Genomic DNA, 13028 nt, shown 5'->3' with positions numbered 1-13028 from the left:
AATAAATATTTTGGTTAAGTCACACCAGTAATAATTTTCTAAGAGATGTTTCTATTTTGTTTAAATATTTTGGCTAATACTGCATACATAAACACAAGTACAACACTAATAATAAATTTCTGGAAAATTAAAAAACTTGTTAAAACAATTGATATATTGATTTAACGATTCTTTTATATATCATAAATTTCTTAAAGTGGAAATATGTAGATAAATAATAACATATTTACCATTTTGCAATAATTCGTGCATTTCAGCAGTATCATTTATACTATAAGTACTGTTTTGATGCGTATATAAAACATTATATGTTTCTTCCATTTCGAAATGTTGTGCCCAACTTTTGCAAGCATGTAACCTGTTGTGATCAGTGAGCGAACTTGAAAACCGCTCACAAACATGGCGTCCGATCACTGAACATGTTTAGTGATCGCTCACTGAACATAGTGCGTTCAGTAAAATTTACTCAACTGTTGTACAACTGTTGAGTTGCCTGAACGCACCCAATATTTGCGTCTCCTCCTCGCCCAAGTTTCTTCGGAATGACGTGGCGGCGCGCGAACTTTGTATACCACTGAGAACTTTAAACTTCGGTAAACAAACACGTGTACGTACAGAAACGTTGGAGTTGCGTGAGATGCGATTGAGATTTTTGAGATAATTAGATTTAACAAATTTTCTAATAACGCTTGGTTAAATCTTCGACAATTAGGTTTTTTCTTTTTTTTTTGTCTTTTTTATTAAAAATGTTCGTATCGTACGACGCGCGAGATAACGGTTGCCAAAGAGACTTGCTCTGTGTTGCAATAGGACTTATCGGATCATTAGATCACGAAGAAATAAGAAAGAGAGAGGGGCAAGGGTGACTTGAAGATAAAGTTTGAGGTTAGAATTCCCGGATGAGTTCAGCCGACTCGACTTCGGTTCGGTCGTCACTTTGCGCTCGACCGCTCGACGATTGGTCTAGTCTCTTGGATCTGTCGCGCGATCGCCAATCGTCGGGCAACAAGCGTCAAAGCGACGTCTCAACCGTTGAATCCGCGATGAACCCGGCCATTGATCGCGATTGCATATCTGTGGTAGAGTGCGATAAAAGCGACCGACCATTCGCAATCACGTGATGCGTTTACAAATTTTTATATAAACTTTTAGCAAGTCTAGAAAAATGATTTCTTTGTTGAGTGCTATGATAATGGACTGACCGTCTTGTATAATCGTGGAATTTTTCACATAATTTAGTAAATAACAGCGGAAATTGATCACAGTTGGAAAATTTATGCAGTTCCAAGCCTGCGTGATTGTGTTGTATGCGTGCGTATGTTAGGCTCTTTTAAATATATACATATATATAGATATAAGATTTAATTTTTTTGTACATTATAGTATTGGAGAGAATAAATGGTGTTTTGAAATTTCCCGCCAAAATAGATCTCTTTGCTAGTTGTTTTAAACTTTTCACTGGCAATTTTGCACACAGAGATAATTTTGATCTTATATAAACAGAAACATGCTCCGGATAGCACAGAGATGAGTGTCAAATTCTGACCAAAATTGTTGTTTGTGAACGAGGAAACATTTCTCCCACATGTTTATTTGTTACATTGAATTTGTGCGATTTTCAAAATAAAACGCAATAAACCGAACTCTGTTTCGACCAATGAACGAAATTGAATTTTAGTTGTACAAGATCATCCGGTTTGCCGCCTGATTTGCCCAGCCATGCTTGTTGTTTGTTGACCTTCAGCCCTGTCTTTAATCAAATAGAGGTCAACTTGTTCTTCGTATTTAAAAGCGTTCTTTCGCGTGCAAACTCCCACTGCACGCGTGTTACACGACCGTTTCACGCTTCATCGTCGACATTGATAGGTGAGGAATTTGTAATAAGTACAATTTCAACAAATAAATGTTAATTTTTTGTCGCATGTATTCGTTAATAGTACAATTGTACGTACAATCTCGTGACGGATTCGCATGACGTATTTATACTTGCAAAGTGTTTCTTTCCTCAATGTGTACGAATACGTGGATTGTGGATTGTAAAATATTTTGTTACTTAACTCTGCTATGTGCCTGTGCGTGATAAATAATATCGTTTAATTTATGGATTTCTTTGTGTTATAATTGTCACAAATTGTTGTTATATATTAAACAAAGAGATGTACATATATGTTACCTAATTTATGTATCTAATAACTGTAAGAAACATATGTATGTGTATATATGTGTAAAAAATTGAAATATATCAATAAAAAGAGATATATATTATTAATTTCATAACACTACACACTAATTTTGCAAAAATTATATGTGACTATTAATTTTACAAAACTATGTATATTCATATTATCGGTATTCAAATTATTTACAGATAATTTATAAGATAAAAGATTGCTAATATTTTTCTTGTCTGTTTTTGTTAAACAAAGTGGTGAACATGTTGTATATTCTGTAAAATATAATTTTTATACAAGACAATAATATTTAAAGAAATTTTTATATTTTTTATCTTTATTTGTATACATGTGTAACATTAAAAATATTTTATAGAAATAAATGTATAACATATATGTGTATTTATGTGTACAATTCTAAGTTTTTTTTATAATAAATATTTAGTATTAATATTATAATAAATATATGTATTTTCTCACATATATTATAGTACATATGTCTTCTGTTATAGGTAAAACAAACACAAAAAGGATTTTGTTTAATACAGTAAGATTATGGACAAAAGTGCAGTGATATAACATTTTTTAAATTAAATTTTATGTGTATCTCAGAAATGTTCAAATGCGAATAGAATTTGTTCTCTCTTCATTTTGATAATGGAGATGGAAGAAACAGATCATCTATCCAATTTAAAAACCTTGGTATTAAAGATTTGTAGATATCTCCTGCAGATTATCCGTAGATGGACCTGTTTTGGAATAACTTTTGTAAGTTCTAGCAGATACATAATAAACATAATATGTAAAATTATGAAATCTGTATTCTTAGATAAGAGAGATTTTAGTGCAGCACATTTATTTACTGGTAAAAGAGATTTGTCTTGTATTTGTGTAACGTGACTTATTAGAAGTAGTAGAAGCAAGTCTTATGGTAGGAAGCAGTTGTCACATTAGTATGGTATTGTAATTCCAGTAAGTAAAAGTAAGAATAGCTGCACAGCTTTTATGTCTGCTCACTTAGCAGAACATTGTAATGCAATATTATGCACGCTTGCTAACTGCTTTATGCCAATAACTTATATTAAGGCTTATATTCTGCTCCTCAAGTACATTCAGTTTCTACGTTTCAGATGTAAGTATTGTCTTTCTTCAGAGGGAGGAAAAACAATGGTCTATATTTTTGATTATTTGCATTTTCAAACATTTAGTACATATCTATTATTTTTTTTGTTGTTTTTATACAAATTTCTATAGTTAAATATAGTTTTATATAAATGAAAAGTTTATATTCATAAATACTTACATTGTATATTTTCAAATTGTTATTAATTCTCAGAAAATCTCTGTTTCTTTTCAGTTTTCTGTTCACACATACACATATATTGTGAACAGAATATAAAAAATATTGTGATAAATTCTATAAATAAATAATTTTTTTTCAGCAGAATTAAAATGCAAATATTTCTATTACATTAAAAAAAAAAATCTTTTTGTGATTTTTCAGACGGAAAGTGAAGAGATGCAACAACACGTTTCTAAAACCTATGAGCAAATAAGAGTCCTAACTTTAAACAATGGCGAGCATCTTGATGGAATATTATACAGATTAAAGAAAGGTGTGTTTAAAGAGATTTTATTTGCTTTGTTTGTTTTTATAAAATTTTATACTTTTTAAACTAAAAGCTTTCTTTATGCTTTGAGTAATTAGTGCACTTTTCTTACAGGATGGACAGTAGAATTCAGACTCGGAGCTTCTCTTCTTGGAAGAACACTTAGTGTTTTTATAAATCATCCCTTAACAGATGATAAACAATTCGACAGGCATACCTACTATCAATTGCAATGGATCGATGAGTCAGCGAGCATTCGTTTGAATTTGGCCGGCTCGTTTCATTATTATGTCATTGATCAGTAAGTATTTGATACTTCAAATCGCAAGAGCGTATACACGTATTGTTTAGATTTTATTTCTCAAAAAAAATACTTCTCTGGTTTTTTCATCTTTTTGCAGAATTCAAAGAGATGCAAATCCCATTGCATCCGGATACTTGCTAGTAGATCCCGAGTTGAAAGTAGGCGAGCACGGGGAGAATCTGCCTTTGGATTGTGTTCAGATTCAAACGGTTTTGGCAAAATGTCTAGGACCTTTTTCCACCTGGGAAAAGAAGTTACTGGTAACACGAAATTCTGGATACAACGCAATTCATTTTACACCAATACAGGTAAGTACACAGTAGAACAATTAATTTGTAATATATATGTGTATATAAACATAATGAGTTTACTAAAAATATATAAATTCATATATCATAGGAATTAGGATATTCCAAATCGTCGTATAGTTTGAAGAATCAGATGATACTCAATCCTACTTTTAACGATAATAACGAGGCCATTTCTTATGAAGACGTCAAACAATTTGTAAATAAAATGCGAACCGAATGGAAGGTAAAAAGTTGAAAACATTGATCGACTTGGAAATAATAAAGCACACTTTTATTTTAACACATTCAACATATATATCTTTTAATTATCTTCTATTTTTTTTACAGATGCTAAGCATATGTGATATCGTTCTGAACCATACGGCAAACGAAAGTCCTTTTCTGATTTCTAATCCGGAATGCACATACAATTGCGTCAACAGCCCTCACTTATGTTCGGCATATATTTTGGATGCAGCATTATTTGAATTAACAGTGCAAGTTGCAGCCGGTGAATGGGAATTCAAAGGTATTCCCACTGTAGTTGAGACGGAAGACCATCTAAATGTAAGCTACAAATTGATTTTATTTTACATTAAAATTATTTTAATACGTATTATAAAATTCGTTCTTTATATCTTTCTTGGTTTAGTCGATTCGTCATGCTCTTCATACGCATTTCTTGCCGCTCGTGAAGATACACGAGTTGTACACCGTTGACGTAAATGAAACCATAGCGGAATTTTTGAATCTGGCCCGCAACGAAACGCCCCAGAACGTGAACAATCCGATAACTGAAGAAATTTCGGTGATTCAAGATCCCCAATTTCGTAGACTGAAGTCGACCATAGATATGCAACTTGCCTTGAAAAAATATAACACTTACAGGTGAATTACACAAGGAAGAAGTGTGGTTAAATATATTTCTGTTCAGATACTTACGGATATATATTTTTTACCTCACAGAGCTGATTGTTTCGATGAAGAGACTCGTTTGAAACGATGTGCGGAGGATTTAAAGAAAAAATTGCACGAGCTCAATGAAGTTATTAAGAACGACGTACAAAATCACTTAAACGCCGCAGTTGAAAACACCATTGCTGGGATAAGATATTTCAGAGTGCAATCCGATGGTCCGAGACTCAAGGAAATCAGCGAAAAACATCCTCTTGTTCCTAGGTATATAAATTTTAACGTGTACATTCAAACGTTACGTCTTATAAAAGTATCGCAATATTTATAAACATCTTCTGACTATGTGTTTACGTTATGTAGATATTTCACCGATTACGGAGCGCCCAAATCTCTGGAAGAAAGAGAAGCCATAATGTATTCGGATAAAGGGTGTTATCTCATGGCTCACAACGGTTGGGTTATGAATGGCGATCCTTTGAAGAATTTTGCGGAGCCCGACTCTAATGTCTATATACGTAGAGAGCTTATCGCCTGGGGAGATAGTGTAAAACTTCGGTAAAAGCAGTTGTTAAATGTCACTCTTTAACTTTTGGTGAATTACTGGTAAAAAAAAAAAAAAACAATATAGTATACAATTTTTTTACAATTATGTTGTATAATTATAACGATTATATTATAGATATGGGAAAAAACCAGAAGATTGTCCCTTCTTATGGCAGCACATGGTAGCTTACGTAGAACAAACCGCGCAAATATTTGATGGCGTTCGATTAGACAATTGCCACTCCACACCGATTCCCGTTGCCGAAGTACGATTGTTACGATTTTAATCTATACCTCTCAATATTAAACTATAAATGTTTGTTAAATAATGTAATTCTCGTTACAGTATATGCTTGATGCTGCACGAAGAATCCGTCCAGATCTTTATGTCGTTGCAGAATTGTTCACCAACTCCGATCAAAAGGACAATATTTTTGTAAATCGTCTCGGCATTACTTCTTTAATTAGAGGTTCTCTTTTTTTTTTCATTTACAGAAATATTACATTTTACAATACATGTAATTTTTGTACATTTTCTTTAGTACATAAATGATACGAAAACAAAAATGATAGTATAAACATAAACTTAGTACTATCATTTAACTTTTAAAAACTTTTTTCTGTTTTTCTTCAACAAATACGTCATAAAATTAAAAAGCAATAACTGCAAAATAAATGTTCTTATTGCAGAAGCTATGTCTGCTTGGGATAGTCACGAAGAAGGTCGATTGGTGTATCGTTACGGAGGAGAACCAGTCGGAGCATTCCTGCAACCGCGAAAACGGCCGTTACTGCCGAGCATAGCTCACGCTCTGTTTCTGGATGTGACTCACGATAATCCTAGCCCGGTAGAAAAACGGAGCGTTTTTGATTTACTTCCGAGCGCCGCACTTGTGTCGATGGCGTGCTGCGCCAGCGGCAGTAATCGCGGTTACGATGAATTAGTGCCTCATCACGTAAGCAGATGCAGTGCAAACCTGTACATTTTAGGCAAAAAATTTTATAAGAGACATTTTTATTGATTTTTTAATAAAATTTATATGTGAAGTTCATAGTGTCATTCGTATAAAATTTTTTATGAAATCTTATGTTCTTCAGATACACGTGGTAGATGAGAAAAGACAATACACATTGTGGACAGATGATGACACTGTTGTGGACGACGTTAAATTTGTTAGTTCAAAAACTGGTATAATCATGGCTAAAAAGGTATTAAACGATTTGCACTATATGCTCGGTCAACAGGAATTTTCACAAGTACGTATATTTAACGATAAATAAATCTGTATAGATTACAAATGGTCAATTTCCACGACGACTGTTGCAAAAAAATGGAAAATTTTTTTTTCTTCCAGGTATTCGTTGATCAAATAGATAGCGACATAGTGGCGGTAACGAGACACTCGCCGACCAGTCACGAGAGCGTAGTTTTGGTTGCGTTCACCGCATTTCAACATCCGGACTGCAACGCTAGTGACTTGAGAAGACACATCAGACCATTGAGAGTGGAGGGTATAGTGGAGGAAATTATCTTGGAAGCATCGTTTGTGCACGTTGATGCTAAGTGAGCGAGTTTTATATTTTTCTCTCGTTAAAAAAAGATTTTAAAATATAGACACGTGTTATTTATCTGATGTATTAATCTTTCTTGGTAATCGAAATCGTTTTGACACCATAGAGACGGAAAACCTTTTCTTTCGGCCACGAAATATACAAAAGACGAAAACTACATAAACGGATTGTCCGAATATACGTTGAACCTCAAGCAACACATACAGTGCTGCGACTCAGACATAATCGAGAAGGTCGATTCTGGCGATCCCAAGATTACGCAGCTTAATTTCGTGAACTTTCAACCCGGTTCTGTTATAGCTATACGGTATAAAACCACGCAAAATCATTTTATCTCTCAAACGAATCAATTCACACATAGATCCGAACTCCAATCTGAACGTTCTGTTTTTTTAGAGTGGCTCTTCACGCTAATATAAAACCTGCTTTAACAAAACTTCAAGATACTATCTCCCGAATTACTTCGGGCGAAAGGTCGGAGCTGCACGATGTGATTTCCCGTATGGATTTGGCGGACTTGAACAAGGTCTTGTACAGATGCGATCAAGAAGAAAGAGATGAAACGTGTAACAAATTTGGAGTGTACGACGTGCCGGGATACGGGCCTTTAGTGTATGCCGGACTGCAAGGTAGTGTGCAACGTTTTTTTTTTTTTTTTTAACTCTACACGATGTACATTTCTTATATATAGATTCTATATATTTTGGAATTGCTTAACTTGTAGGTGTCATATCCATCTTGGCTGACATTCGTTCGAATAACGATTTAGGACATCCCTTATGTTCTAATCTCAGACAGGGCAACTGGTTGATAGGTAATATATTTTATTTGCAACATTTATATCACACTGGAAATGAAAACATTATTTTTAACTAGCGATAGTAATATATAGCAACGTATAATCGTCAAACCGGTTTGTAACTTCGCAGATTATATGTGGCAACGTTTGAAAGAGGATGACGGTACCGAACCCCTTGGAAGATGGCTCGAGCAAGCTGTGGAACCATTCCATTTAATTCCGAGATACTTAGTGCCGAGTTATATCGATGTCATAATCGTGAACGTTTATATGCATCTCATGGAGCATTGCTATAATTTGATGTCAGAGTAAGGGGTTAAAAACAGAGCGAAACGATTTTTACCGATCAATTTTATCAATAATGTATAAATTTACTCTTTTTTTTTTTTAATTATTATCATAATAACATACTTTTCAGCTTTGTGAAGAACGGGACTACATTTGTTAAATTACTGAGCTTGGTCTCGGTGCAAATGAGCGGTGTGGTAAGATCGTCGCAACTGCCGGATTTGTCGCCGAATCTCAATCCGCCAAAACCGAAAACCAAAGTGTACGATGGAGAATCCAAACAGACATGTTCAACGTTATCCGCAGGATTGCCGCACTTTGCAACAGGTTACACGAGAAATTGGGGCAGAGATACGTTTATTGCTCTGAGAGGATTGTTGCTTCTAACGGGTAGACATACCGAAGCCAGATTTATCATTCTCGGTTTTGCTGGAACTCTGCGACACGGTCTGATACCCAATCTACTCGACAAAGGCAGCAATGCGAGGTATATTTAAAGAAAGTTTTTAATCTCTAGCGTTTGTGCATATGTTGTCTGGTAATTTTTATATATGTTTGATTTTTTTTTTTTTTTTTTTTCTATAAAATAGATTCAATTGTCGTGACGCCGTGTGGTGGTGGCTTTACATCATAAAATGTTACACCGAGGAAGTGCCAGATGGCTTGAATATTTTATCTGATAAAGTTTCACGTCTATTTCCAACCGACGATTCACCGGCTTTACCCGCGGGACAACTAGTACATAACAAAAACTTAATTTTATTTCACAATTCTGATAAGAATTTATATATTACGTGTGTGTGAATGTATACATTTGTGTGTGTGTGTGTGTTTTTTAGGATCAACCGTTGTACGAAGTAATGCAGGAGGCACTCACGGTGCATTTTCAAGGTCTTTGCTTCAGAGAGAGAAACGCCGGGAAACAAATTGACGAGCACATGACCGATCGCGGATTCAACAATCAAATTGGCGTTCATCCCGAAACTGGCTTCGTGTTCGGCGGCAACGACGCGAATTGCGGCACCTGGATGGACAAGATGGGATCTTCGGAGAAAGCCGGCAACAAGGGGAAACCAGCCACCCCGCGAAACGGTTCCGCTGTGGAGATTGTCGGACTGAGCAAGAGCGTTCTCAGTTTTCTGGCCGAATTATACAAGCAGAATCTGTTCCCGTACGGTAGCGTTCAGCGTAAGAGCCGCGACGGTCAAACGATAACTTGGAGTTACAAGCAGTGGGCCGACAAAATTCAGGCAAACTTCGAGAAATACTTTTACGTAAATGAGGTTCCGACGGAAGGCGAGTTGAAACCCAATTTGATTCATCGGCGAGGCATATTCAAGGATAGTCACGGAGCGACGCAAGAATGGGCCGATTATCAGTTGCGACCTAACTTCCCTATCACCATGGTTGTTGTGAGTATCGCGAAGTATCGCGAAATATCTGGTGTGTTTTACAATAACAAAAATATAGCAATACTGTGATTTTTTTTTTTTTTAAACAGGCTCCAGAATTGTTCAATCCTAATCACGCCTGGACGGCATTGAAGAAAGCGGAAGAAATATTATTAGGTCCACTGGGAATGAAGACACTGGATCCGGCAGATTGGGCGTACAACGGTTATTACGATAATTCCAACGATAGCACCGACATTAAAGTAGCACACGGTTGGAATTATCATCAAGGACCTGTACGCAATCTTTATCGCTTAATTAGATTTTAATCGCGCCTTGTAATGAGACATATTTTTTTTTTTTTTTAATATCCGCTTTAATATATCTTTCCAGGAGTGGATCTGGCCGATAGGATATTTCTTGCGAGCACGTTTACACTTCGCATCATTGGTCGGCGGTAAGGATGAATTACGTCACGCGGTTGAATCGACCGAAGCTATTATTTCAAAGCACTTCATTGAAACGTCCACCAATCATTGGAGAGGACTGCCCGAGCTAACCAACAAAGACGGAGCTTATTGTAACGATAGTTGCCGCACTCAGGCATGGAGCGCTTCCTCCATAATAGAGGTTTGTGTTTGAGATAAACAAGCTTTATTATGTAAAAGCACTGTATATGTTTGTTTTATTTATTTATTTATTTTTTGTTTATTTCAGGTACTCCACGACCTGCAGAAAATAAAACAGGAATTACAATCGGAAGAAGTAAAATCCGCGAATTGATATCACTTTGCGTGTGTTCACCACCGCCAGTTACACTTAGAGCAATTAAAGTTAGAAACAGAATGTAGTGAATCTAGGAGCAAAGCGAACGACACGAATCTACGCCTTCCCGTCGAAGCAGTAGCGACACAACGCACACCGGAAACACACGCATATCATATTCTGCACGTAGACGTAACGAATAGACAAATTCACGGATCTTCCATAGCCGCCGCTGCAAGCACGTCTATAAAGAAGAACGTTATTCCGATTGCTGAGAACAAATCAGTTTCTGCAATTGATAGCGAACCAGATGATGCGAATTTCGCCAACCTGTATAATTTGTTTCATTATACTGACAATTTGACGGATGAGATTTTATCAGATATGAAAGATAATACGTGTTGCGAGGATCATCAGTGGGACATTGAGCAACGCGTGTCAATCAAACACGATGACGAAAGAAACGAAGTTCTTCCGACTGTTTTACCAAACATCACGCATCATCTCTACGAAGAAGTAGGATCGTCCAAGAAGCGAGACGACACTCGGGATTGCGACGAAAAGTACAACTCTGTCACGACGAACACTTTGGCAGACACGCTTGTTCTATCGGAGCGCAAGATATGCGAGGAATGCATGAGAATGAGGCGCAGTCCGGTATATACCGATCGTTTGATCTATGCGAAGGAGTCGTTGCTCGCCATAGAAGTAGTTCTGTGTCAACGCGATGACGCTTTGTGCTTCAAATATCTGCAAGATAATAAATCCGATGATGATGATGATGCTTTTTGCTCGCAGTTTGATCGCTATCGGGACTGTATGCTTGTCTACAATTACGTGAAGACCAACAGCGCGAGTATACTCTACTCTCGCTCCTGGCCTCAAGACGTTTTCGATCTGAAGCCGTTATTGAAGCCGAGTATTTGTGTTATTAATCGAGCTTGCCGTAGCAATGTAATAGCGAATACGCAATTATATCATCGCTACGCGAACAACTTTCACGTGAGAATTTCGAGAGCCGGTCGCTCACCGACGGTATTCTCTCATCGCGGTCGCAACACCGTCGCGTACTGCACGAAACGCATTAGCTGGTACAACGATTCGCAGGATTCGCTGTTCTATCAAATGCAGCAACTTAGAGATCGTCCGGATGAACATCGGGGACACAGGTCAAGCCTGTTGCTGCTGGAGCCGTTACTGCTGATGCCGGAAATGGCTAGGTCCGGGCACGAAAAAAACATCAAGAATCACGCTTTGCGATCGGAACGCGCAAAAATTATCAAAATATTAATAGCTTACGTAATATCGTTTTTTATTCTTGCGAGCATTACAGTTTACATTGTTTATTTCACTTAGTCGTCGTACAAGCGCTGATTGGTTTGTTTCTCGAAAAAATTGCGAATTCGTCTAGGGAAATACAATTTATATATCGCACTGCATTAGAGATTAGAGAAGCTTAAGTAATATAATACATTTTATCGTTATTAATTTTATATTGTCTCAAAGTATATATATATATATGTATTGTGTGTTTTCACAGATTTATTTATGGAATTTCATTATTTTACAATTATTCGCCGGCGTACAATTACCGCAATCAAAGAGATTGAACTGTCCATTTCTTAAACGAATTTTTCTCTTTACGTCCGTTTAGTCGCAACGTGATATAAAGATGTACTTTATAAATTTTAACAAACTTGTAATTCATTTTTTAACAAACGTGTAATTCTCATTATGTTGTTTTTAATTTATTATCGTATAATTATATGTTTCGTGTACGCTTTGTTACAATCTAGAATAATGTGGTTGGGTTTGAAATAATTTTATGAAGATATTGCAAAAAATGAAAACGAATTATTTAACATAAACGTGTTTTCGAAGCACTAAAAAAGTCAAAACCTAATTTGTTGTCTGTTTGAAAATCAAAATGTTTAAATAGTTCCTATTGTTACCGATGTGCAATAAATTTATACGATATATTTTTGGGGGAATTTTCAAGTAACAAAATAAATATTTTATATATGAATTAAAAAATGTCGACTATATTTTAGATGTATGTTATGTATTACGGGAAAGATACAATAAACAAATAATCTACAATAAAGCAGATGACAAAACTCCTAGACAATTAAGTCTTACTCTTATTTACCCAAACGACTCGATAAATGCCAAAAATTGAGCTTTTTAAGATTATTTGTACACATATTTACAATTCGGTATCACGCGCGATTATGTTTTTTTATCATTTACTAACACAGGCGCGCGCTACGCGCACGCTGTTATTGTTTTTATTTTAACGTGTTGTCAGTAAACACAACCTGTTATCGCGATAGAATTATGACAGCTAATATATACGTCTTACAAACCATATAATACACAT

At 35.8% G+C, this 13028-nt stretch overlaps 1 protein-coding gene across 6 annotated transcripts in view; it reads left to right on the top strand.

Moving 5' to 3' along the window:
• The window catches only part of LOC109855360 (glycogen debranching enzyme), a 17869-nt gene extending 5117 nt beyond the window's left edge, over positions 1 to 12752 (top strand). For 2 of the 6 annotated variants that reach the window (XM_020429537.1, XM_020429538.1), the window contains exons 2-26: positions 1679 to 1866; positions 2684 to 2939; positions 3676 to 3787; positions 3896 to 4082; positions 4183 to 4393; positions 4485 to 4619; positions 4724 to 4942; positions 5028 to 5263; positions 5342 to 5554; positions 5651 to 5845; positions 5970 to 6099; positions 6180 to 6303; positions 6524 to 6789; positions 6932 to 7090; positions 7189 to 7397; positions 7512 to 7712; positions 7802 to 8034; positions 8130 to 8219; positions 8335 to 8512; positions 8623 to 8979; positions 9083 to 9230; positions 9332 to 9904; positions 9994 to 10179; positions 10277 to 10513; positions 10601 to 10765. In XM_020429537.1, coding sequence (XP_020285126.1) covers positions 2829 to 2939; positions 3676 to 3787; positions 3896 to 4082; positions 4183 to 4393; positions 4485 to 4619; positions 4724 to 4942; positions 5028 to 5263; positions 5342 to 5554; positions 5651 to 5845; positions 5970 to 6099; positions 6180 to 6303; positions 6524 to 6789; positions 6932 to 7090; positions 7189 to 7397; positions 7512 to 7712; positions 7802 to 8034; positions 8130 to 8219; positions 8335 to 8512; positions 8623 to 8979; positions 9083 to 9230; positions 9332 to 9904; positions 9994 to 10179; positions 10277 to 10513; positions 10601 to 10666 — 4776 coding nt within the window. In that variant the 5' untranslated portion in view covers positions 1679 to 1866; positions 2684 to 2828 and the 3' untranslated portion in view covers positions 10667 to 10765. Of the gene's footprint in view, positions 1 to 513; positions 1316 to 1678; positions 1867 to 2683; positions 2940 to 3675; positions 3788 to 3895; positions 4083 to 4182; positions 4394 to 4484; positions 4620 to 4723; positions 4943 to 5027; positions 5264 to 5341; positions 5555 to 5650; positions 5846 to 5969; positions 6100 to 6179; positions 6304 to 6523; positions 6790 to 6931; positions 7091 to 7188; positions 7398 to 7511; positions 7713 to 7801; positions 8035 to 8129; positions 8220 to 8334; positions 8513 to 8622; positions 8980 to 9082; positions 9231 to 9331; positions 9905 to 9993; positions 10180 to 10276; positions 10514 to 10600 lie in introns of those variants that run through there. The other 4 variants (XM_020429541.1, XM_020429535.1, XM_020429539.1 and 1 more) reach the window with 4 other exon arrangements.
• The last annotated feature ends 276 nt before the right edge of the window (positions 12753 to 13028 follow it).

This window comes from Pseudomyrmex gracilis, unplaced genomic scaffold (genome assembly GCF_002006095.1).
Source record: "Pseudomyrmex gracilis isolate BER0280 unplaced genomic scaffold, ASM200609v1 scaffold_87, whole genome shotgun sequence".
In the NCBI taxonomy this organism is placed as follows: domain Eukaryota; kingdom Metazoa; phylum Arthropoda; class Insecta; order Hymenoptera; family Formicidae; genus Pseudomyrmex; species Pseudomyrmex gracilis.
The sequence above is the reverse complement of the archived record's forward strand: the minus strand, read 5'-3'. Positions and strand labels throughout refer to the sequence as shown.